This window comes from Vigna umbellata, chromosome 2 (assembly GCF_029865625.1).
Source record: "Vigna umbellata cultivar VRB3 chromosome 2, Vumbellata_1.0, whole genome shotgun sequence".
Taxonomy (NCBI): Eukaryota; Viridiplantae; Streptophyta; class Magnoliopsida; order Fabales; family Fabaceae; genus Vigna; species Vigna umbellata.
In genome coordinates this window covers 43757996-43785432 of record NC_142166.1, presented here as the reverse complement: position 1 = coordinate 43785432, position 27437 = coordinate 43757996, and the positions used below count along the sequence as shown (strand labels likewise).

The 27437-nt window shown below is 30.5% G+C and overlaps 3 protein-coding genes across 3 annotated transcripts; 2 read left to right on the top strand and 1 right to left on the bottom strand.

Moving 5' to 3' along the window:
• The first annotated feature begins 1401 nt into the window (after positions 1–1401).
• Positions 1402–3054, top strand: LOC124821828 (aspartyl protease AED3). The gene has a single exon (XM_047293776.2). The coding sequence runs from the start codon at positions 1487–1489 to the stop codon at positions 2795–2797; it is 1311 nt and encodes a 436-aa protein (XP_047149732.1). The 5' UTR covers positions 1402–1486; the 3' UTR covers positions 2798–3054.
• An 11031-nt stretch (positions 3055–14085) lies between these two features.
• Positions 14086–15660, bottom strand: LOC124834238 (uncharacterized). Its single transcript, XM_047308889.2, has one exon. The coding sequence runs from the start codon at positions 15255–15257 to the stop codon at positions 14475–14477; it is 783 nt and encodes a 260-aa protein (XP_047164845.2). The 5' UTR covers positions 15258–15660; the 3' UTR covers positions 14086–14474.
• Positions 15661–26237: 10577 nt separating this feature from the next.
• On the top strand, positions 26238–27435 carry LOC124834239 (mitochondrial uncoupling protein 4-like). The gene has a single exon (XM_047308890.2). The coding sequence runs from the start codon at positions 26411–26413 to the stop codon at positions 27311–27313; it is 903 nt and encodes a 300-aa protein (XP_047164846.2). The 5' UTR covers positions 26238–26410; the 3' UTR covers positions 27314–27435.
• Positions 27436–27437: the final 2 nt, after the last annotated feature.

Below are 27437 nucleotides of genomic sequence, written 5' to 3'. Positions count from 1 at the left end.
GAATTTAGGGGAGAGTGATCGAGTGAATTTCAAGATGATTTTTTTATTGTTTATTTGAGTGAATTTGGAGATAAGTGAGAGTGAATTTGAAAACAATGTTTGTGAGAATTAGTGTAGAATTTAATTGATATGACAGATTAAAAAAATTGACTTATAAATCCACTCAAATAAACAATAAAAAAATTTATTTTCAAATTCTCTCAAATTTATTTATTTTTTCTCCCTCAAATCCACTCAAGTAAAAAAGAAAAAAAGATACTCACCGTTAGATTTGGATTTGAAGAAGTAAAAGTAAGTCGTTTAGAAGTAAGAGAAAAAAAAGACAACAAGATGCGTTTTTCGGTCTTACTATATATTGAAACACTCTACGTGACGATCTTAATCAGCATGTTTTTTATTTGTTATTATCTTAATTATTTTGGCAAGGTGAGTGAGGGAAAGAGCCAGAAGAGGAATTAGAGCTTAAAGTGTTGAGTTGAGCAACTTGTTTATATTTTATAAGCTAAAGGCATTAATGTTTAATGATATCTTATTTTGAAGTAGATTTGTGTGAAGGCAGAAGTGAAATGAAGGTCCATGAATGAATGAGATTTGAGCAAAAAAGTCTTCCAGTGCCCGTGACCGACCGCATCTCCTGCATTATCCATGTACGGACAAAATATCAACTATCAATTTCTAATCCCGACACTTATTCAGATCACCACCACTTTCTTTCTAGCTTTATAATTCTTACCCTTTCACTCCTGCTTCCAGAAAAGGTTACCTTAATCACTCATTAATCATTGAATTACAACGGTAATGAAAGCACATTAAAAGGTTCAATAATTTCAGATCTGTTTGCTGCTACATAAAAATAATTATTTGACACATTTAATATTCATTTGATATATTATCTTTAATTATTTTTTATTTTCTTTTTTCTTAAAAAAATTATTTTTTATTTTCTTCTTTCTTAAAAAATATATATATAATCTTACACTTTTATGAGAATACTAAAAACGCTCCAGACCTGGCGAACCAACAGTGTTCTGCAACACTTTAGAGTATCAATGCACTGAATTCCAATATGCCTTAACCACAGTTTCTCCCTTTTCTTCACATCAGTGATACAAAGCCTTTTTGTTTAGTGTACTTCTTCTGCATTTAATATCAGCTTTTCACATATATTACACACCCTCTTTTATACTAAAAACTAAACCTGTACACACTGTTTTATTTCTTAACGTTTTCATACTACAGCTTTTTAGAAATTCATATATAAAATCAAAGTTAAGAATAGTGTACCAAAAAAAAGAGAGCAAAATAACAGGCCCCAATTATTAAATATCTATCGGGAAGGATGTTTACGTAAATTTACAAGAACCACTTGCTCCCGCGTCTATATAAATGGTCTCACTCCCCGCCATGCATGGACATCAACCACTGAAATATAGCTACTACTAGTAGCAGTAGCTACCTTCGTCCACATCCAGAAAAGTCATCAACAATGGATGCTAAGTTGGGCATTGGGCTATTTTTGTGTGTAGTTTGGGTGATGAGTGGCAATGCCACTGACCCTTGTGGCTCTCAACCGGATGAGTCGGACCTCAACGTGATTCCCGTCTACAGCAAATGCTCACCGTTCAGGCCACCCAAGGCAGACTCGTGGGACACCAGGATCGTGGATATGGCCTCAAAAGACCCTCTCCGGGTCAGGTACCTGTCCACCTTATTGGGCCAGAAGACCGTCTCCGCTGCCCCAATAGCTTCCGGTCAGACCTTCAACATCGGTAACTACATCGTCAGGGCAAAACTCGGAACCCCCGGTCAACTTTTGTTCATGGTTTTGGACACCAGCACCGACGAGGCCTTCGTCCCATGCTCCGGCTGCACGGGCTGCTCCGACACCACGTTCTCCCCCAAAGCTTCCACCAGCTACGGCCCATTGGACTGCTCCGTACCCCAGTGTGGTCAGGTCCGCGGGCTTTCCTGCCCCGCCACAGGAACCGGCGCCTGCTCCTTTAACCAAACCTACGCCGGCTCCTCTTTCTCCGCCACGCTCGTCCAAGACTCTCTCAGATTAGCCGCTGATGTTATCCCTAACTACTCCTTCGGCTGCGTCAACACCATCTCCGGGGCCTCAGTTCCGGCCCAAGGACTTTTGGGTCTGGGCCGCGGGCCACTGTCGCTTCTCTCGCAGTCCGGAACAAACTATTCCGGTGTATTCTCTTACTGCCTTCCTAGCTTCAAATCGTACTACTTCTCCGGGTCGCTCAAACTCGGGCCCGTGGGCCAGCCCAAGAGCATCCGGACCACCCCGCTTCTGCGCAACCCCCACCGGCCTTCTCTTTACTACGTGAACTTCACCGGAATCAGCGTGGGGCGCGTCCTGGTGTCTTTCCCCAGCGAGTATCTCGAGTTTAACCCGTATACCGGATCCGGAACCATAATTGATTCGGGAACGGTGATCACCCGGTTCGTGGAGCCCGTGTACAACGCGGTGAGGGAGGAGTTCAGGAAGCAGGTGGGAGGCACGTTCTCAAGCATTGGAGCTTTCGACACGTGTTTTGTGAAGACGTACGAAAATCTGGCACCGCCAATTACCCTTCACTTCGAAGGATTGGACCTGAAGCTGCCATTGGAGAACAGCTTGATTCACAGCAGTGCCGGGTCGCTGGCTTGCCTTGCGATGGCGGCGGCCCCGGATAACGTGAACTCTGTGTTGAACGTGATTGCGAACTTTCAGCAACAGAACCTTAGAATTTTGTTTGATACCGTGAATAATAAGGTTGGCATAGCCCGTGAGGTTTGTAACTAATTAGCTGGATGTATTTTTTGTTTGTTTTATTGTGGCAGTGGTTTTCTTGTTTGGGTAGCTAGTTTTGGATCTTTCCTTGTGTTTAGAAAAAGGTGAATAAGCTTGCCTTGTGTGGCTTTGGAAGTTATTCAATGTGAAATAGGGGTACTATATATTGTCTTACATTGATCCTTGTCCTAACAAGGGACCAATTGATGATTGTAATATTGATGTTTGATGAAGTTAATAATGCGAGAGTAATTAAGGATGTTTGTTTAGTTGGCTAATATGGGACCGTTTACTTCCAACCCGTGATAAATGGGAACCCGTGATAATATGGCACGGAAATTGTGACTATCCGTGAATTTGGTTCACCTTGTTTTTTTATCTCTATTCTGGACTCACGCAAGAGGCCAAATAAATACACTATTATATTTACCAAAAAAATCATTGAATAACCAGTTGTTTTGTTTGGTGTAATGTACGAGATGAATATCGATTCACGATTATTGAGAAATAAAAATTTACACCTTTTTATTTTGAAAAAATAAAGTAAAAACAGATTGCCAGTGTCATGATAAAAAGAGAGGCGGAAAATACCCTTATGAAAAGTGCAAATAGTTTTTTTTTTTTTCACTAAAATTCTTATATATTTGCAATCTATGCTCTAATTTTTACGTAGATTATGATCATTATTGATTCACACTGATTTAATTAAAAATATATATTTCACACTTCTTCAATTAAAAAAAAATTCTTTATGGGTTACTAATTTACTATGCAATTTAAAATTACGAAGTCTTTTGCATGTGTTTAGGAGGAAAATAGATAGACAGAAAGTGTCTATGGTGATAAGGTGAGAAAATAAAGAAGCCACCGAAAGATTGAAAAAGAAAACAAAAGCAATCATTGTACCCTGTGTGTAAGTCGTGCAAACAAACTAACTTGCAAAAAAAAGAGAAGAATTAATTTGGGTTTTATTTCTGGTTGTTATTATTATTATTTTTTTGTCTTTTTAACATTTTAACAACTAGTATTTTTGGTTTATGCTCTCAATATGGGAGAGAGTGATGAGATTGATGAGGTTAAATTAGATTATACCAATTATTTAATGTTTACGTAAAATATTTATTATTTTACAAAGACTTGTATGATTTTATTAATAAACAAAGTGTTAGCCAACATATTAATTTAAGGAAGATTAAAAAAGATAAATAGAAAGATTATTGGCAGATGGATAAATCAATCCATTATTATCATAAGTAAATCATGTATTAATGAGACTTTTGCTGATAACTAATTGTGAAAGAGATTAAGCAGGTTGTTTAAGTCTAAATTTTTTTTAAACAATACATTTTTTATTAGAAAGCTAGTAAACTTGAAAAATAAGGATGATTCTTTAATGACTCAACACTTACATTGTGTTCACTTGAAGGTATTCATTGTTTAAAAAGAAAAGAGCGCGATGATTTGCGGGATAAGTGTTGTTCATTTGCATTGATTTGCGATCATTGAAATGCGGTGATTTGCAAGATGGGAGTGTTTTAACCATCTTGCTATCACGAGGAGATTTGCGTTGATTTACTCAAAAATGACATATGTGTCCTCTACTATTTGTCAAATACTACGAAGGATACACTATGCAAATGTTTGAGCTTTGAGCAGCTGTGCACAAGTGTTTAGAGTTGTGTGTGTGCTGAGAGGTAATTTATTTTTGTGATTTGTATGTGGTTGTTGCAGGTTGGAGGGATGTGCTTGAGAAGATGAAGAACGAGGTTGATTGATGACGAAGAAGAAGCTTCCAGTTGAGGACAAGTTGATGGATTGAAGAAGAGTTTGATGTTGTTCAGGATCGTGTATTTGGTTCCATAAATGGGGTATCCGGTTCTAGTGGTGAGAAGAAAATGCACATGTTCTTATATTCGGTTCCATCTCGCATATCCGGTTCCACTAGTTTGAAGAAATTGCGCACAGGGAGTATTCGGTTCCATGCTACATATAAAGCACTTCTTAATGAATCAAGTAATAATACTTCAAAAGATCACCTAAAGAAATGATTGTTACTGATATATGTTTAGCCGAACTGCAGTTTGGGCCTGACTTACAGATAAAACATATGTTAAAATTATGCTTTTGTAACTGTCTTAATTTATTTCAATTTATTCGATAGGACTCAGTAAATAAGTGGTTGCTACACTTTAGGAGCAAGTCAGTTTTGTATCCATGTTTTACTAAAATCTTGGTTACGTGGGTGCTTTCTATTTTATTTGAATTATTATAAATGTATTGCACATATATGCACACATATTGAAAAAGTTAAGTTCTTTTCCTTCATTCTGAAAAGTATCCACTGTGTTTCATTTTTTTTCTCCTATGCTACTTTACTTTTCTTCTATACGCCCAACAAATTGGTATAAGAGCAATCATCTTACGGACCTGTGAAAATGAGTTCTGAAACAAATTTCTCCCAAGCAGCACCTCTTGTTTTTTATCGGGAAAACTATGATCTCTGGGCTGTAAAAATGGAAGCTTACCTTGAGGCTTTGGATCTTTGGAAAGTTGTTGAAGAGGATTTTGAATTACTTCCGCTGCCAGACAATCCCACCTTGGCCCAGATCAAAACTCATAAGGAGAAAAAAACCCAGAAAGCAAAGGCAAAATCATGTCTCTTTGCTGGTGTTTCGACAACCATTTTCACTAGAATCATGACTTTAAATACAACAAAAAAAATATGGGATTATCTAAAGGGAGAATATGTCGGAGATGACAAAATTCGAGGCATGCAAGTGTTGAACTTGATGAGGGAATTTGAGCTTCAAAGGGTGAAAGAGTATGAGACAATTAAAGAATACTCAAACAGGTTACTTGGCATTGCTAACAAGGTAAGATTACTTGGCACTAATTTTTCTGATTGTAGAATTATCAAAAAAAATCCTTGTAACAGTGCCAGAAAGATATGAGGCATCCATAACCACCCTAGAGAACACAAAGGATCTGTCCAAGATCATTTTAGCGGAAGTGTTACATGCCTTGCAGGCCCAAGAGCAACGGAGGCTTATGAGGCAGGAACACGTGGTTGAAGGTGCTTTACCAGCAAAGCATCACGTTGCTGGAACTAGTAAGAAGAAAAACTTCAAGAAGAATCAGCCAACAAGCAGCGAAAACATCACAAACAAAGGCAAGGATAAAAAGAAAAATTGTCCACCTTGTCAACATTGTAGAAAAATGGGACATCCACCATTTAAATGTTGGAAGAGACCAGACGCAAAGTGTAGTAAATATAATCAGCTTGGACATGAAGTTGTAATTTGTAGAAGCAAACTTCAACAGCACGAAGACAATGCCCAAGTTGTTGAACAAGATGAAGAAGATCATATATTTTCTGCAGCGTGTTTTTCAGCAAAGAGTAACTCAGAATATTGGTTGATTGACAGTGGATGTACCAACCATATGACATGTGACAAAACTCTATTCAAGGACTTGAAGCCCACTAAAGTCTCGAAGGTCAGAATAGGAAATGGTAGCTATATTTCTGCAAAAGGAAAAGGAACCATAGTAATTTCAACGAGCTCAGGTACAAAAACAATCTCCAATGTTCTTTATGTACCTGACATTGATCAAAATTTGCTAAGTGTAGGTCAGTTGATGGAAAAGGGATTTAAAGTGTCCTTTGAACATCAACATTGCCTTATCTATGATATTGATGGCCGGGAAGTTCTATGGATTAAAATGAGAGGTAAAAGTTTCGCATTTAATCCAATAGAGGAGGAGCAGACAGCCTATTACACTCAATTCAGTCCCACAGAACTCTGGCATAAGAGACTTGGTCACTGTCACCTTGAAAGAATGCTAAAAATAAAGAAGAATGACATGTCAATAGGTGTACCAATACTTTATGATAATTTGCCAAACTGTAATGCTTGTCAATTTGGTAAACAAAACAGAAAGACTTTTCCCAAATAAGCTTGGAGAGCCTCTCAAAAGTTGCAGCTAATTCACACTGTTGTAGCAGGACCTCAAAGAACACCATCACTACAAAGTAGTCTCTATTTTGTTCTATTCATAGATAATTTTACAAGAATGTGCTGGATTTTTTTCTTAAAATTCAAGCATGAAGTGGCTGGAGTATTTATGAAGTTCAAGAAAATGGTAAAAACTCAAAGTGGCTACAAGATTCAATTTCTAAGATCAGACAATGGAAAGAAATATACATCAACAAAATTTAATCAATTTTGTGAAGAAGCAGGATTGAGCATCAATTAACAACTCCTTACACTCCTCAACAAAATGGAGTTAGTGAAAGGAGAAATAGATCGGTAATGGAGATGGTTAGATGCATGTTGCATGAGAAGGAGCTACCTAGAACATTTTGGGCAAAGGCGCCTAATACAGCAGTTTTCTTGCAAAATCGACTTCCAACTAAAGTCTTCAAAGACAAAACTCCATTTGAGGCTTGGTATGAGTATAAGCCTTCTCTAACCTTTCTTAAAGTATTTGGTTGTGTTTGTTTTGCACATGTTCCTCAGGTTAAGCGTGATAAACTTGACAAGAAGGCAATTTCGAGCATCTTTGTGGGATATCGTACAGTTTGAAAAACCTACAAAGTGTATCATCCTCAAACCGGAAAGATGACTATCACTAGAGATGTGCATTTCAATGAAGGTCAGCAATGGGAATGGAAGAACTCACAAAGCACAACTGAATCCTTTCACAATATACAAGATAATAATCCTGAACAACAAACCACAAAGTTGTTGCAGAATGAATTGGAAGATGTAATGTAGCGATTTGTAAACCTGCTAGCTATCAGGAAGCACTAAAACTCCCACAATGGAAAAATGCAATGGAGGAGATGTCTATGATAAGAAAAAACAAAACGTAGGAACTAGTTGACAGGCCTAAAAATAGAAAAGTCATTAGAATCAAATGGGTTTTCAGAACAAAGCTTAATGCAGATTGCACAATCAACAAATATAATGCTAGACTCGTCGTTAAAGGGTATGCACAAATTTTTGGTGTTGATTATTCTGACACGTTTGCTCCTGTGTCTAGATTAGATACAATCAGACTAGTGCTAACTGTAGCTGCGCAAAAGGGCTGGAAAATATTCCAATTAGATGTCAAATCAGCCTTCTTAAATGGAGTTCTACAAAAAGAAATATATGTGGAGCAACGAGAGGGATTTGTGAAGCATGGTGAAGAAGATAAAGTTTATCTACTTAAGAAGGTCCTATACGGCCTAAAACAAGTGCCAAGGGCCTGGTACAGTAGGATAAATGATTACCTACTAAACCTAGGCTTCACAAAAAGCTTATCTGAGTCCACTCTTTATGTGAAACATAAGGGAAATAACCTTCTCATAGTTTCCCTCTATGTTGATGATCTTTTGGTGACAGGAGAAGACATAAAGCTAGTTGAGGAGTTCAAGCAATAAATGATGCAAGCCTTTGAAATGACAGATCTTGGTCTCATTTCCTATTTTCCTGGACTTGAAATCAAACAAATTAAGGATGAAGTGTTCATTTGTCAAAGAAAATATGCAAAGGAAATATTGAAGAAATTTAAAATGGAGGAGTGCAAAGCAATTAGCACACCAATGAATCAAAGGGAGAAGTTCACCAAGGAAGATGGTGCTGATAAAGTTGATGAAGGATACTTTAGGAGCTTGATTGGATGTCTAACATATCTCACTGCAACAAGGCTAGAAATTCTATTTGCTCTAAGTCTCTTATCTCGGTTTATGCATTGTGCTAGTGAAATGCATTTAAGAGCAGCAAAAAGAATACTGAGGTATGTAAAAGACACTTTTTGATTATGGTGTTAAATTTGAAAAGTGTAAAGAATTCATGTTGTATGGATTTTCTGATAGTGATTGGGCTGGATCCAATGATGACATGAAAAGTGCTTCAGGATATTGTTTTAGCCTAGGTTCAGGAGTTTTCTCATGGTGCACAAAGAAGCAAGAGATTGTAGCACAATCCACTGTAGAGGCTGAATTCATAGCAGTAACAACAACTGTAAGTTTTATGGCTGAAAAAGATTTTAAGTGATTTACATATTCAACAGAAGAATAAAACTGAGATTTTTGTTGACAATCAGGCAGCAATTGCAATTGCAATTGCAATTGCAAACAATCCAGTGTGTCATGGAAAAATTAAACATTTCAACATCAAGCTCTATTTCTTGAGGGAAATGCAGCAAAATGGAGAAATAAACTTAGTTTACTCTGAAGATCAATTAGATGACATGCTTACAAAGACACTTCCAATCGACAAATTTGAATTTTTAAGACAGAAGATTGAAATTTGCAGTTCAAAAGGCAGGAGTGTTAAAATTATGCTTTTGTAACTGTCTTAATTTATTTCAATTTATTAAATAGGACTCAGTCAATAAGTGGTTGTTACACTTTAGAAGCAAGTCAGTTTTGTATCCACATTTTACTAAAATCTTGGTTACGTGGTGCTTTCTATTTTATTTGAATTATTATAAATGTATTACACATATATGCACACATTTTGAAAAAGTTAAGTTCTTGCACATATATGCACACATTTTGAAAAGGTTAAGTTCTTTTCCTTCATTTTGAAAAATATCCATTGTGTTCCATTTTTTTCTCCTCTGCTACTTTACTTTTCTTTTATACGCCCGACAACATCATCAGAGTAAATCAATTGTAACCGAAGTTGCTTCTAACGATTGAGGTGACTAGCTAAAGGGGAGGTACCCAATGATTCAGTTGCATTTCAATGGCATTTTACTACCAGATATGGGTGCCAAGTTACTTCTTAAAGAAACATTTTGCTGATGGAACAAGCGGCATGTATGGATGCTACTTATATGGAAGAATATGCCCCTTAAACAGAGCATGTAGAAGAATATGCCCCTTAAACAAATCATGTGAAAGAATATGCACTCAGATTTGAGAGTATATAAGGAAAAAAACCTCTTCTGTTTGATTTTTTTATTCTTTTGTTTTTCCTTTTTGTCATTGGGCTAGTTGCATACACGGTGGAAAGTGAAGGTAAGTCTTTGAAGAGAAGGGAAAAATGATAGTTGTGAAAGGAAAAGTGTAGTGAAACAGTATATAAAATAAAAAATGAGTACATTGTTTTCATTATATAATTACTAATTTATTAATACGTAATACCATATGGTTAAATTATATACTAAAGAAAAAATTTCATTATCCTAAAGAAAATATATTTTTATTAATTATTTATTGTTATTTTTTAATTCTACAATTTTAAATAATTTTTACAAAAAATTATATTATTCTTAAATATCAATTTATATTATAATTATTCTTAAAACCAATTTGATAATTTTTATTTTTTTTATTTATTAAAATATATTTTTTTATTATCAAATCAGTCAAATTTCTTACAAATTTTATTTGCAAATTGATTTTTCAATCACTTCCAAGTCTTTTAAAATAAAACAACACTCACTTTATCTTAAAAGTTAATTTTAATAATTATTTTTAATTTTTTACTCATAATAAATATTTTTACAATTAAATATTACATTAACAATTATTATTTTATCAACGAAAATTTGGTTCACCATTTCTTATTTAAGCGTATCTACGAATATTTCTATTGGTAATTTAAAAAACAATATTTGTTAATAAGTCAGTCGATAATAATAAATTTTTTTACAAAATCGTTAGATTTTCATTAGCAACAACTAATTTTCTTGTATTGTGTATTCATATGAGTTCAATTACTATTTAATATAATGGATCACAACCATTGAATATTCCAGGATAGTTTGTGCAAAATACATAATGAAAATGCACAATAATATTTAACACATGTGATTCAGGGTAATAAATATACATTTACTTGTGATTCATTTAGAACTTTACAATGTTAGTCTATCCTACAAATTTTGGATATCATTTATAATATGTGCTGGTTTTGTTTGATTTTATATTGTTGTATTAGACTAATTATGATTATGTCCAAATTTGATATGTAAGCAGAAACAAAATATAAAAAAGTTATTTAAAAGAAAACCTAAAATAGGCTTTAATTATCACCAACTGACCGTAAAAGAGGTACTAGGTTTTTTATTCTGATAAAAACCGAGGTTAAATATTTTTTTATATAATATTATTTAATTTGAAAAGTATTAGATTTCAATTCTGATAAAACATGAAGATTAATCCCTTTCTTATTTAAATTAAATATTTTATTTTGAGAGTATTATCCTTCGGCTATTTAGAGAACTAAACCTAATATATAGATAAATTTAAGGTTTTGGTTATTAAAATAATTTAAGCATAATCCTTATTTTTATTTTTTATTATTTATTATTGGTTTTATGTTTTGTTTTTTTTGAAGTGAGGTCTAATATCCAAGTTTATGTTTTAGTTCATACACTAATGGAAAAAAGAAGATTTTATGACGGGCTATTATAGTAGGTGAAATTTACTCATCATAATACATTGATCAGTGGTATTTTTGTAATAAAACAAAGATATATTATGATGTATTTTAAAAAATCTATCATAATAGATGTAGTGATGTCATTTTTGTAATAAAAATTACATATGTTGGTAAATTATTTTCGTAATAAAAATTACATGTTGGTAAATTGAGATGCAATATGTTTTACATGATAAGTTATTACTTTTTATTTTGTTCGAATATGTTTCGTTGTTAAATTGAGATACAATTTCAATTAATATGTGAAAATCTTTTATATATTGGTATAATTTATTAGACTTACATTGACTTAATAAAAAATATTTTTATTTATACACCAGTTTTTAAATTATGAAACGCGTTTTTAGAAAAGAAACATATAGACATAAATTGTGAGTGCTATAAATAAAAAAGAAGAAACCTATACAGAGAAACTAGCTTGTAAAAACAAAATAAATTATTGAACTGAATTTTGATTCCAATTTTTTATCTTCCCAACATTAATGTATTCACTAAACATGAGACTATTAAAAACTCTAATTAATGCGCAATATTTAAATTGATTTTATAAAGAGTCATTTCTCAATCAGCCAATAAAATATATTATAAAAGATCATGATATTTTAACAATTTTTTCACAAAGAGTATGTGTAACTATTTTATTGATTCGTATATTTGAAACGGACCAATCACAAACTAGCACATAGATCATTATAAAAAAGTTGTCAAAAAAGTTGTTAAAGAAACATTTTTCATTAAAAATTATTAGAAGAAGTAGCATAAGTCTAAATACAGAAAAAGTGCCGATTGATTCAACCATGAATAGTTAGAATAAATGATTATGACATGTTAACAATTTTTTGACAATAAACTATGTGTTACTATTTTATTAGTTTGTATATTTGAAATGAACCAATTACAAACTACCACATAGATTGTTATAAGAAAGTTGTCAAAAAAATTGTTAAAATAACATTTTTCTAGAATAAAACCAAAAGACCGAAAACTAGCAATCCATAATTATATTCTTCATAATAGTTATATATTCGGATCATGATAAGTTAACAAATTTTTTGACAATAAACTATGTGTTATTATTTTATTGTTTTGTATATTTGAAACAGATCAATCACGAACTACCATGTGAACAATTGTAAAAAAGTTATCTAAAAAATTGTTAAAAAACTTTTTCCTGTATATTCTTCTGTTCCACAACTGATATCTAACAACGATAAGTACCCCTCTCATCGACCATCCATATGGTTCAACCACAAGGCCGAATGGCACAAACAAATCACCTGTAGTAGTTTTTCTTTTAATTTTTTTTACAGCAAAAAGTAAAAAACCAGAAACAATTCCATAATAAAATTAATATAAATAATAAAGAATGTTATATTAATTCATAATAGGACTTTTAAAACCTACATATGAATTGATCTTTAACAGTGACAAAACTAAATCATGGAAGAAGGATGTGGCCCAGTAAACCTTTTTCTGTATAATTTACTCGTATGTATGCGATCCTACGTTACTTTTTACTTAAGTGTAAATTCGTTCACTGTAGAATCTGTGAATACGTGACTCCTTACTTTCTAACCCGTGAATGGCCTTTATTACATGGTTTGACACTCGTTCATCTGAGTTTAGATGAGAAAAATTTACATGACTAGAAAACTCTTTATAAAAAGATTTACAGAATCAAAATATATCTAAAAAAAGTCATGTGAATTAAAATCAAAATATTTACAAAAAATTATGTGAATCAAATTAACTCGTAAAATATTTTATTAGAAAAAATATTCATTTTAAATATAAGAATTTATAACATATTAAACTATTAAATTATTACATAAATTAAATTACAAAATAATAAATTATCAAATCATATAATAAAATTATAACATATTAAAATATATATTTATCACAGTATAGTTTATAAACAGATTTAAAATTTTATTTATATTTATTTTTATTAGTTAGATATAGTATTATTGTTAAAACAGGTAGTTAGATATAGTTTATTACTTCAAAGTTCATGTGAGCATAATACAATAGTTAGGAATAGGTTACATATGTATATCAGATTTAATTTACAGATTTTTTTTACTGCATTTGTTCAGGTGGGTTTCTAATTTAATTAATAGAGTGAGATAAATTTAAAAAAATGGAGTTTATATAAGGTACGTATATAGTATTCACTTAGCTTAATTATTCAATGAAAATATTTTATTTAATTTTATTTTAAGCATTCAATATGATTTTTTTTTTTAACAAATTGATAGAAGAGTTGGTGGTGGTATTTTCAGCTATCATGATGGCACCAGTTTTGAATAATGTTCAATGATTACATTATAAATTATATATTAAACACTCCCCAGTTAGAAACTACCTCGAACTTCAAATTCTAGTGTCTTTTTATTTTCTTTATTTTTCTTTCAGCAGTGATGGACAACTGTTTGATAGATTAAAACAAAATTACTGGACATTATTAATTATTGTATAAATGAATTTTATTTGCTTATGAAAAATATTTTTTACAATATTTATATAGGTTTCTAAAAACATTTAATAGTGTATAACTTTTATTAAAGAATTTAGTTTAGTATCATATTAAATATTTTAATAAGATTAATATTGATTTTTTTATAAAAGTTGTTATTTTAATTGAAAAAAAGTTAAATTTTTACTTCTTTAATAAAAAAGTATTTCTGATAAATATGGTCAAACATTTTTTTCTTGTAAAAGATTATATCTACATAGTATCTAAACAATACCAAAATCATTGAATATTTTTAGAAAAACATATAAATCATATATAAATAGAAAAGGATATTTAATTATCCTTGTAAGGGAATACAAAGTTTTATAGTGGGTTGGGACTAAAACTACCTTAACCCTCATCCTAACTCACTTGAAAAAGAGTTATAGGGGTTGAGATATTTTTTTAACCCCATTTTAGGAACTTCCTAAAATTGTGTTTTTTAAAATGTGAATTAGGATTAATCTATGGATCATGAATTAAGTTAACAACACATATCAATATATATATTTATATTTATTTGACATATAAAAAATAATATATAATAAATATTAATGTCAAATAAATATAAAAAAAATTGTGGGTAAAAATATTATTATTTTATAAAACCTTTTCAAATTGAGATATTTTCTCAAACAAGGCTTAAATAAAATAATAATGAGAAATTTGTTTCTCTTGATTATTTCTCTCCATGAGCACAGAAACCCTAATACGCAGTTTTGTGTTTGCCCTAACCCCACCATTGGTGCACTGCGACACCCTCATCCTTCAATTGTCCATACAAAGCCAAACACTCCCAATAGGCTCTTCTGGAAGTGTCTCCTCCTTTGCTTCTCCCAAGGTTGGGTTTGCATTCCAAGAAAAGCTCATCCACTAACCCAATGGAATTGCTCTTCACCATATCCTCCACAACTTCAGCCTCAGCTTTCATCACCACAAACTCTTCCTCCTTCACATTCTTCCTCAGCCAATCCGACATCCCTATCTCCTCATTCTGCTGCAGTTCCTCGGCCACCGTCTTCACATCGTACATCTCGAACGGCATGTTCCTCGTCGGGTAGTTTTCCATAAACCACTTTGTTCCACTTCCGCCCTCTTTCCCCGACAACTCAACGTCGATGAAAACGCGCCGAGGGTAGCTCACCAACGAGTCACCCATCAAATCCGGCAAGAACCTCGTCCGCTTCGAGTACTTCCGCGACTTCATAGAAGCCGCTCTTGGCGGCTCAAGAAGCACGTCCTCCAGTTTCTGCAGCGCCGCTTTCTTCATGTCGCTCGTGTAACCACACATCTTTCTCGGCGCAGCCGGAACGAGGGACTCAGCTTCGTTAACCGCTTTCTGCTGTGGTTCATTCACGAGCGCTTGATGGGTTAATTGGTGGAGTATAAGTGACAGAGCCTCGTCGGTGTTGGCACGGGAGATTTTTTCAAGCAAGGGTGATCTCATTGTGAATACAAAGGAAGCCAGTATGAAGAATGCAAGAAGTGGCAAGGCATAACGTCTGGAATTCATGGTGGTAGGCAAGAGGAAAAAGACGGTGAATAAGAAGGTATAGAAAGTAATGTCGTGTAGAGGGAAATGAAGAAAAAAGACGGGGGAGAGAAAGAGAGAGGGAGAGGCAAAAAGGTGTATTAGCGAGTGCAGAATCTGGCAGCAGTGTGGTTTCCACCGACAAGGGCAATTCTGCTGGTTTTAAAGGAGGACCAAAGTGCCAATAATTCCCTCATGCGCTGAACTTCCATTTCTTGGATTTGAACCCAGATCGATGTTTTGGTACAATTGGGTTATCGATGTAGCGGAAACATAACTGTACCAACTCTCATCGATCCAATGAAGAAGGAAGACAGGGAGAGGGAATAGGAATGAACGTTATTTTGGTGGATGAAGGTGGGTTTTTGATTGCAAATGTTACGAGGGATTATATGGGAGGGGATATCATGGAACAAAACGGTTGGCACTACGACAATCCAGTTACACCGTTCGTTATTTAGGTTTATCTCTTCCTAAAATTCTGCGTTTCATGCGTTATTTACGTGCATCATGACGATGGCTTTGGTCCTGCCACGTTGTTTTAGGTTTATAAGTTCGTTTGATGTTCAATTAGTTCAAGATATATTCTTTATTTTCTTTAAATTTAATTATCTCTCCTTTCATGCTTTCTTTTATTTTAATAAAAAAAATTAATGTACAAACTACAAAATCAGTACTCAAAGGAACATATTCCTAAATTATTGATGTGAAAAATTAATTATAATTCATTTTTTTCACCGGAAAAATATTCTTTAGCTCTAATAATTATCATTCGATATTATAAGAGTAAAATAATCTTAATAAAAGTGAATTTTTATATTTATAAAGAAAAATAAAATAATAAAAAGAAGTAAAAACTTTTTCTTCTTAAAATTTGATTCGATTAGTAATAATGATACGATGTTGTTTGATATATTCGGGTGTACAAGGTGAATCTACCTGTATGTATTTTGTCGGTATCTAACAAAATTTATAATTTTGCCATCACAAATAACAACATCTTAAAGGTAAACCGAACTCCCCAAAAAAAATATGTCAAATTAATTAAAAAGTAGAAATTTAGAACATACTTCAAATTGGGACAATCGCCTTTATTGATTTCTTACACGTGGCCATCTGGATCAATTCTAATGCATAAATGGTTAATTATACGTGACTATTTTTAAACTAAAATTAAAAAAAAAAACATACTTTGTGTTACATATAATTTATTTAATTTTATTTACCTTGGTACCAATCCAAATTATTTTGTTGTTCTTTGGAAGTCGTTGATCAAAATATTTATTTGAAAATTGTTTTAAGTGAAGTTTTAATTGATAGAGTGAAACCAAAGACTGGTGCAAAATGACCTTTTTACAACAATGTTTTACATCGATTTAATTAATAATAATGTAACAAAAAAACGCAATTATAATTTTGTAATAAAAGAAATACATGTTAGGTTGATATTAAAACCGATGTAGTAGTGTAATAAAAATCCCAAAAGACTCTTCCACACTATGCAACCCTAACTTCTTTCTTCTTCTTCAAGTCTTCTCTCCCTGTTTTGAAGTCCAAAATCCTCTCTAGCAACGCAACTTCCTTCCTCTTCGTATTCATCTTTGCATTTTCGTTTTGTCTGAAACTATTGCTCGTCGCCAGTTATATTGCGCTAGTCACCTTGTTCCACTTGGTGCCGGTGGTGTTCCACTCTGCTGATCTACTCCTCTTGTCGTTGGGCTGTTAGATCTGCTTTTTGATGTTCTGGTTGCTGCTCGTTATCATTGATGTGTGTTTGTTTGTCTTAGAATTCAAAATGTGAGTTTAAGTTTTAAATCGAATAAAAATTGTTTCGGTTATATTGGGTCAATGGAAGATAGTCTTGTTTTAGTTGAATTTCGATGTTTTTATTCCGGTTCACCCCAAGTTGATATGTAAAAACTATTCTATCATATTAAATCTATATTTATAGAGTTTATAATAATCAAATTTATTAATTGATTATTATTGGTTGTTAAGATATCTGTTAACTATTCATTAAAGACTGTTATACTACATTAATTAACTTTTAACTATCTTTAATGGTTGTCTGTCCCGAGCGTAGTTCTATCTGTAGTCAGTTGGCCTAAACATGTACTGATACACCGTATAATACAAAAACAAAAAAGTAAAAATACAGTCTATTAACTCATTATTTTAAAATTTTAGATAAAGAGTAATAAAATGTCTCATGTGATTAGATTTATATGTCTGAATAAACCTTGAGCTCCCAATATCATAAGGAGTTGTTGGTGAGATTAATATATGATTTAAAATTTAAAACTTTGATTTGATTATCTTATGTTAAAATGTCCCTCTCTAAGTGCTTAATTATGAATTCATGTAGAAAATATTTTGCTATATGGATCTCAATGCTGGATTTCGATTCTGTTTAATTCATTTAGTATGTGAATTTTTGTATTAAGTACCAATTGTAAAGACCATATATATTGTAGTTGACAAAGACACCATTGTGATTTATTAAAGTAGATATTGCAGATGCTTTTATTATTTTCCAGTTAAGATTGCTAGGCAGTTAATGCATTGGACTATATGTATTTTTTTTTTCTAATTCCATATGTTACATCTATTGTTGTAGAATGGATATAAAAAAAGTTAAACTTATTACATTGCTAATATCTGCATCGGATTCCAAAACTGAAGTTAAAATGTACTTTTTATTCTCCTAAGTGAGATGATTCTAAATTATAAATGTCAAAAACTAATTGGGATTATTTATTATCAAAGATACAACCTATAGCAAACAATAGTCATAAACACACACATAAAATACATATATATCAAAGATACAATATATATATATATATATATATATATATATATATATATATATATATAATATTATATAAAGGTCAAATCATGTTATTCGTTCACACTTTTGTAGAAAATCTTAAATCGTTTTTCCTTTTTGTGTGTTTCAATATTTTGGGAAATTTTATATAATTAGATCATTTCCTATAAACATTAAAAAGGTTTGACGTATCACTTGGTGATTTTTTTAATTTTTTAACTTTTATTTTTTAAATTAAAAAGAATTGTCACATATCAAGTGATGATAGTAATAGTTTAATGTAATAATGACAGATAAATGTCATTACTTTAGTCTAAATTTGGCTTTTATATTTGTATTTTGTCTCAATTCAATTTTAATTTTTTTTCAAATTAAAAAAATTTTTCTCTCTAAATTAAAATTAAATTAAATTTTTATATAAATGTTATACAAATATGTTTATTAATATTTTTAAGTTTATTTAATTTATATTTTACATTAAATTTTATTTAAAATTATTTTAAAATTGTTAATAGAAAATAATGGAAATAGAAATTTTTTTTAAAATCAATGTCATTTAACAAATATGATAAATTGTTTATCAATTGTATTTCATAGATAAAATAAATTTATTAACTTTTTCAATTCTTTTAAATAATTGTATGTTTTTAAAAAATGTGAAAAATTTAATAATTTTTTATATAAATTTTTGAGTTTGTTTAAAAATAACAACTCTATAAATTCAAATATAAAATTTTAAAATAATTTTAAACAATTCTATAGAAATTTAAAACAAACAAATTTAAAATTTGAAAATAATTTTAAATAAATTTTAATGTAAATCACAAATATAAATAAATTTAATATTTTTAAAATATTAAATAAAAATATCAATCTTAATAAAAGTATTTTTATAACATTTAGAAAAAAAATTAAATTTAGTTTTGATGAAATATTACACATGACACTGCAATTATCATATTACTACCACTGCAGTGCAGTGGCATGACGTCACAAGTGATTAATTTTTATTTAAAAAACCAGAAAAAAATATTAAAAAAATTGGAAAAAAAATACATATGACACATATATAATCTTATTACCACAATATTAGCATAAAAAAACCTGGTTACATCCCATTTATCAAAATAAAAACCAAATTAATACACAAAAAAACAGTATAACATAACTCTAAGAAAGTAAGGGTGTGCTTATAAATTTAAAATTGGAAAACAATTTTGAATAAAATTTAATGTAAATTATCAGAAATAGTTAATAACCTTTAATAAAAATATCAATTTTAATAAAAATATTTTTATAATATTAAAAAAAATTAAATTAAATTTTAATTTGAAAATTGATTAATAGTTTAATTTAAAAAATGGAAACGAATTAAAATAAAATAAAAATGCAAAAGTCAAATTGAGATTAAAATAATGATATCTGAAATGACACTGACCCAGGACACTACCACATTACATTTTCAGTATTTCATTGAATCCTTTCATCCTATACTTCCAAAATTTTGTAAATTACTCATAACTAAAAAGCTTTCAATATTTAAAAAAAAATGAAGTAATAAAGATTCTTTTTAATGTTTTTAGTGTGCATGTATATTCTTCTCTCCCATCTCATTTCTCTCTCACACATCTCATTGAAATTTTTCATATTAAATTTACATACAATTTTCTTTAAATAAATTTAAAAAAATTCATACAATTTATTTTATAACAAAATTAAAAATTAATAAAATAAATTAAACATTTATAATTAAATTATAAAATCAAAAACATAATCGAATAAACATAAAAATTAAAACACTAAAAACATAATAATACTTAAAACTACATAATAATTTTTATAATTTTTTACATGAATTCTAAATATATTTATATTTTTAATAAATTTAAAATATTCATACAAATTATTTATATAAATTATTTATTTAAACATTTATAAATAACATAATTAAACATTTTAAATTAATGTAATAAAGTTTTACATTCAAAATAAACAAACTTTTAAATTTTAAAATAATATAATAAAAGATTTAAAATAAACAAACTTTTACAATATGTATGCATGGCTTTACAACATTCATTATTTAAAAAAACAAACTTTTATATCTAATGAAACAGAAATTGAGAAATTGTAAAAATCATATGTAATAAAACATTAAATAATACATTTAAGTAATGAAATGAAATACTAAATAATATATTAAAAGTTATATGCATCACATCTTCAAAAAGTAACGAAACTTTTACATATGCATTTTTTCCTGAAAGGGAAATTAGGGTGTAAGGTTTCACAGAATTTCTTAATAAACATAAAATTAATTAATAACCACCTCATTAATTAGGGATATTTTAAAAAATTAGAAATACACGGTGAAAAGGTTGGAGGTGCATAATGAAACATCCTTACACTTTCATTGTCACGTAATATGATATCACTTTGATAAGTAATAAATTTTTATTTTTAAGAAAATTAAAATAAATAATTAAAAAAGTTGAAAAAAGTAAAAAAAATAAATAAGAACTCACTAACTGACATATAACATATATCTAACATTATTGCCACAATATTAACATAAAAAATGTAATTGCATATAATTTATCAAAATAAAATCCAAATTAGTACGCATAAAAAAACAATATAACAAAACTAACTAAATGACTTGGATGGATACTTCACTCTTTTTTTAAGTTCATGGTCACCATTTTGATTTAAATTCAGATTTAAAGTGATCCGTTAATTCTAAATATACCATTTAAAAGATAACTTTAGTTGATGATTTTTTTTATTCCTTTTCAAGTCTCCCATTTTTTAAAATATTTTATTTATTTAACTAGTGTTCTTAAATTTGAAGGTGAATCTTTAGACCTGTGACAAAATTTTGAATAATTTGAAAAATCCTGATATATACTTTTAATGGTTAGAACTAAGAGAGATTCACATATAAAAGACTTTCTTAACACTTAAGTTATTAAAAAAAATTTGGATATTATTAAGTGAGAGAGAACATGTATGAGTGTAAGATTGAGAAATACCATATATATTTATAAAAATTTTTTTGCATTAAGTCCACTTTATAAAATAATTAATGTAATATCAATAAAATAAACACTGATATCAGATAAGTATTAGTAAAAATAAGATTTAAACCCTTTAGTTGTTCCTATTTATGTGGGTTTTTCCGAGTTTGATCCTCGACTTATTAGAATCCCCAATTGAATCCTTAAAAATACTAATAAAAATACTAATTTGAATCATTTGAGTCCTTACCATTAAATTTTTGATACACTGAAACGATGACGTGGAAATTTTTGTCACGTCACTCCTGCCACGTTAGCTCATCTTCTCCAAACAGCAAAACCCTAAGTGCCTTACAGAATTCATTTAGAACAAATTGAAAAGAGGGAAAAACAACCTCGGAGAGAGCTGAGGCGAGAGATTAGATCGGGAGGGAAGAGAGAGGGATCAGAGAAGTAATGTTTGAGGCGAATGGCTTGGTCGTCTCGGCCGTCGTCGAGAAGCTCGTGAAGAAGCTTGAATGCGGTGAGAATGTATTCTCCTCCAACAGAAAGTTCACCACGCCGTCCATTTTCTCCTTCTTCCCAATTCCTCATATCAAAACCCTCTCTCAACCGCTCACTCTCTAATATGAGGCCATTTAATTGAACACCACACTGTGACTCAGATCGTCTCGTAGCCGACGACAGCGAGGGCAATGACAACGTCGACCATGACGTCAAAGAGGTTGCGGTAGTGGACGCCGGTGGTGAAGTCGTTGCAGAAGTTGAAAGGGTATTCTTGGAAGAACGCGATGTCGAGGGGGATCTCGGGGTTCAAAGGGTAGAGGTTGTAAGGCTAGAGGTTGATCAAGAAGTAGGAATTTGTATCCTGCAAGAATTGGAGGAGCAGACCGAAGAGTGTGATCCCCAGGGTTTCTTGAAACTGTGCCTTTGAGGTTGGGAACAAGGATGACAGGGCAGTGTAGTGCTCTACTGAGATGGTGGTGATTTTGACAGGGCCAGAAGAAATGAACATCTTATTTTCTTGGATGTGGGGACACTATTCAATTATATAAAAATGTTCAGTTGCCACTATCTTGTTCATTTTGTTTAACAGTTAAATATTGTAGTGTTTAGGATGCAGTGAAGAGTTTTTGAATGATAAAGAGAATCGACATTTTGTGTTTAAGGAACCTATGAGTACGTGCTCAGAACTTCTGAACAAAAATACCTTTATCACATAAAATAGAGGGGCTATCGAACTTCATCCTGGAGAAATGCTCACTTCCTCAAAAATAAAATTACAACTTTTCCCAATTAATGAAATAACTCGCATAGGACTTGAAAAGGTCACTCGATGATTTGTGTAGCATTTTGGCAAATTGAAGGATCTCGCCTTCAGTTGCCGCCGGAGGCCACCGGAGATGTGCCCCACCTCCTGGGAATGGTGGTTGGAGGAGTCCCTGGGAGCGGAGTAGGTGACGCCGAGGGATAGGGAAGGGCGTGAGGGAGGAGGCAGAGAAATCAGAGAGCCACGTGTTCAAAAATTGACACATCACCTTCCACCTGTGCAAAAATTTAACTCCGTTAAGTAAATTTAATGGTAGGGACTCAATTGATTCAAATTAGCATTTTTAAGGATTCAATTGGGGATTCGAATAAATCGGGGATCAAACTGGAAAAAATCCACCTAAATAAGGACAATTAAAGGGTTTAAACCTAAAAATAATAATGTGTTACTTTACTATAAATAATAATAACACGTGATATAATCAAAATAATGATATTTATAATGATCATAGTTTATATGTAAGTATTTGTTTCGATAGACATATTTTATTTTGTTTAAAAATAATGAGGTTTATTGATTTTTATTGAGCTATATTTTTTAATACGTTTATTAAACAGGATAAATACACTGTTATTTTCAAAATTCAACAATACTCTAATAATTCTTTTATACTTTTAACTTAGTTTTTAATTTCTTTCTCTGTATATAGTGCCATTATATAAAATGCAAATAGTAAAGTAATAAATCTTATAAACATATTATTAAAATTAAGAAGACATTATATTTGTAGATCTAAATTCAAACTGAAATATTATTATTATTTAATTTTCTTCAAGGGTGATATTTAAATTTAGTCTAATTAAGGCGTGTATTAAATTAAAATTTTACAAGTTTTTTGAATGAATATGATTTATCATCAAAAATTGATTATTAAATTAATAAAAAAAAGGTTTGGATTTAAGCATGATTATTAATATTACACTACTAATTAGAACATTACATATTTAATATTAAAGAAAAAACAACATAGAATAAACATAAACACATATGCATAAATAAATAGACACCTATACATAAATCACACACAACCAGTGCTCCACAAAGTTTAACTCTCACAAATAGCTCTAACTATAGAAACAAAACTTAGATTAATAATTTGAATATACTCTCATAATCACAAAAGAGCATAGTTTCATATTGAGATATCTAGAGTCACGTACCAAATAGTGACTCAAGAAATAAAGTAAAAGAGAAACTTCCTTTAATCACAAATTTGATTGGTTGGTTGCATTGTCTTTTACACCAAAAATTCTAAGGTTAGTTTAAATATTCAAAGAGATGAAAAATGGATTCATAATCTTAAAAAGAAGACCGAAAAAGATTTAGAGAAAAACATCTAGATTTTTTTTTTAAAATATGACTTTTATAAAATGAAATTCAACTAATACAAATTTCTATTTAATTTAAATTTTTAATAATAAAATAATTGAATATCATTTAGAAAATCATTTATACTTTTAAACAATTTTATAGATTGTTAAATTAGTTATTTGGTTACTTTTTTTTTTATAAAATTTGTAATTAAAAATATTTATTTTTAAAATATTCAAAAAATATATTGTATTGCTTGATGTTGAAATTTTAAAAATTCATAAATACACATTTAAGTAATAAAATATCAAAAATTAAATATAATTATTTTATTTTTGTTTATTAGGTTTTGATTGGATTTAGTCGAGTTTGAATTGAATATATGCATTCGTGTATCTAACTAGTAAGAAGTCGCTAACGTCATGACGGATTCAATCATAAAAAAACCCAATTTTTTTCCAAAGAATAACAAAATATATTTTAACATTCTTGAAATTTTAAAAGACTCTGGTTTTTCTACTTATTTTTTATAATACTTTTTGCTTACTGTAATTAAAATTATATTTTCTAATTAAGTATTTAATTTAGTATGCTAATGTTATTATTTTATAATCCTTTTTATATTCACGTAATTTGGTAGCATTTTGTCGTAACAAAGTAACTATAATTTGTCTTGTTTTCTCTAAATACACGGAAATATAGTTTGATAAAATCGTTTCAAATAATAGTGGTCCGAATTTTAAAATATTTGAAAGTTCAAATTAAGTATTTAAATCATAGAAGTATTTTTAGAATATAAGGAGGTTTTTAAAAGCTCTTTTTTTTTAAGAGTGTTTCATCCTACACCTCCAAGATCTCATCCTGCACCTCCAAAAATTCCACTTTTAACCTTCTGACATCTCATCATCATCCTGCACCTCCAACTTTTTCAAAACTTTATTTTTAACTTTAATAAATATTTTTCCATTTTCTTTTCTTTTTTATTAAAAATAATCTTCACTACCTTAATAATAATTTAATTTAATTTATTTTAAAATTTAAATATTATTTAAAATAATTTTGTATTTTAATAATTATTAAAATATAATTTATATTATAATAATAGTTATATTAAAAACATAAAAATAAAATAATAACAATAGTAAATAATAATAAAAATAAATTTGATTTAATATATTCAAATATATTAAATTATAATAAAATATTAAAATAAATTAAATAATTATTAAATTTTAAATAAAAATGAAAATTTTAAAAAGTTTATTTATATATTAAAATCTATAAAATATGTTAATACTTTGCTTTTTATTTAAAATTTAATAAATATTAAACTTAAATAAAAATTATAATATAATAACTAAAATAAGAATAAAAATAAAAATAAAAACAATATTCAAAATCATATTTAATATATTTAAATATATTAAATTATATTAAAATATTAAATTAAATTTAATAATTATTAAAATTTTAAAAAAACAAAATTTTGAAAAATTTGTTAATCGGATATAGATATCCGATAAGTTATAAATCGGATATCCATATCCGATAAAGAGTTTTTAAAATTTTATTTTATATATAAATTTTAATATATTTAATTTAATTTAATATTTTAATATAATTTAGTATATTTAAATATTTTATTTAATATAATTTTATTTGTTAAATAACTGTTTTAAAATTTTGTTTATTATTTAAATTTTAATAATTATTTAATTTAATTTAATATTTTAATATAATTTAATATATTTGAATATATGAAATATTTTATTTAATATAATTTACTTTTTTGTTATTATTTTTATTTTTAATTATTTTATTTTTATATTTTTAATATAATTATTATTATAACATAAATCATATTTTAATAATTATTAAAATATGAAATTATATTAAATAACATTTGAATTTTAAATTTAGTTATTATTAAGGTGATATAGAGTCTTTCTAACAAGAAAAAGAAGAAAATAAAAATATATTTATTAAAATTAAAAATAAAATTTTCTATAAAGTTAAAGGTGTAGGATAATGATGAGATGTCAGAAGGTTAAAAGTGAAATTTTTGGAGGTGCAGGATGAGATCTTGGAGGAGTAGGATGAAACAAAGTCTATTGAAATTTGAATGTTGTAGGCCTCCTGAAAATGTTTTTTTAACTCCACCTATTGACTTTTTTAATAATCCATTTTTATTTTCATCATTACAAATCTATTTTTTGTATTTATAGAGAAAGAAAAACAGTAAAAGGTAAAATAGTAGATATAAAGTTTATGTAAAAATTGATTAGGTGTCAAAATAATATTGTCATAGTTTTGTGGATATTTGATTTTTAATATATTTGATTTTTAATTTATGAGATTGATTTATTAATTTTTTGACCAATAAATGTATCTGTAAGACAGATACCCTAAGGAAGGGTGGTGTGTGAAAGAAAGAGTCCAACTGTGCCGGCGCGTCTTTCTCAGTCTCCCTCTTTGACTCTCTTACGCGCTCAGATAACCCGACTACTATATAATCATCTTCAAACCCTTTCTTCATTCCACACCAAAATCAAAAACACTTTCATTTCTTCTTCTTCTTCCACTTTCTCTGCTACTTTCGATCATACGCCTCATATACCCTACATAACTACTTTCTATCCAACTCAGCATGACTGTAAAAGGGTTTTTTGAAGGTGGCGTTGCTTCCATCGTTGCAGGTTGCTCCACCCACCCACTCGACCTCATCAAAGTTCGCATGCAGCTTCAAGAAACGCACAACCTCCGCCCCGCGTTTGCGTTTCACGCGTCCACTCCAATGCCGCCTCCGCCTCCTTCCGGTCCTATATCAGTCGGCGTCCGAATCGTCCAGTCGGAGGGCGTCGCCGCGCTCTTTTCCGGCGTTTCCGCCACAATGCTCCGTCAGACGCTGTACTCCACCACCCGTATGGGTCTCTACGACGTGCTCAAGCGCCATTGGACCGACCCCGAGCAGGGCACCATGCCCCTCTCGCGAAAGATAACGGCGGGCCTGATCGCCGGAGGGATCGGCGCAGCCGTGGGGAACCCTGCCGACGTGGCGATGGTGCGCATGCAGGCCGATGGGCGGGCTCCGGCGGCTGAGCGGCGCAACTACAAGGGTGTGTTCGACGCGATACGGCGCATGAGCAACCAGGAGGGGGTTGGCAGCCTGTGGCGCGGCTCAGCGCTTACGGTGAACCGCGCGATGATCGTGACGGCTTCTCAGTTGGCGTCGTACGACCAGTTTAAGGAAACTATCCTCGGACACGGGTGGATGGAGGATGGGCTTGGGACCCACGTGGCAGCGAGCTTTGCGGCGGGTTTTGTGGCTTCTGTTGCATCGAATCCTATTGATGTTATAAAGACAAGGGTGATGAACATGAAGGTTGAGGCTTACAATGGGGCCTTCGATTGTGCTCTGAAGACTGTTAGGGCTGAAGGACCTCTTGCCCTTTATAAGGGTTTCATCCCTACAATCTCAAGGCAGGGTCCTTTTACCGTCGTGCTCTTTGTCACCCTCGAACAAGTCAGGAAGCTGCTCAAGGAGTTTTGACTTTTGATATTCACCTCCTATTCAATACTCATTCATTGGTTGAGATGCATATTCAGATGATGACGAACCATTTGTAACCTTTGATTCTTTTTATTTAATGATTAGTTATTGAGGTTTTGGAACA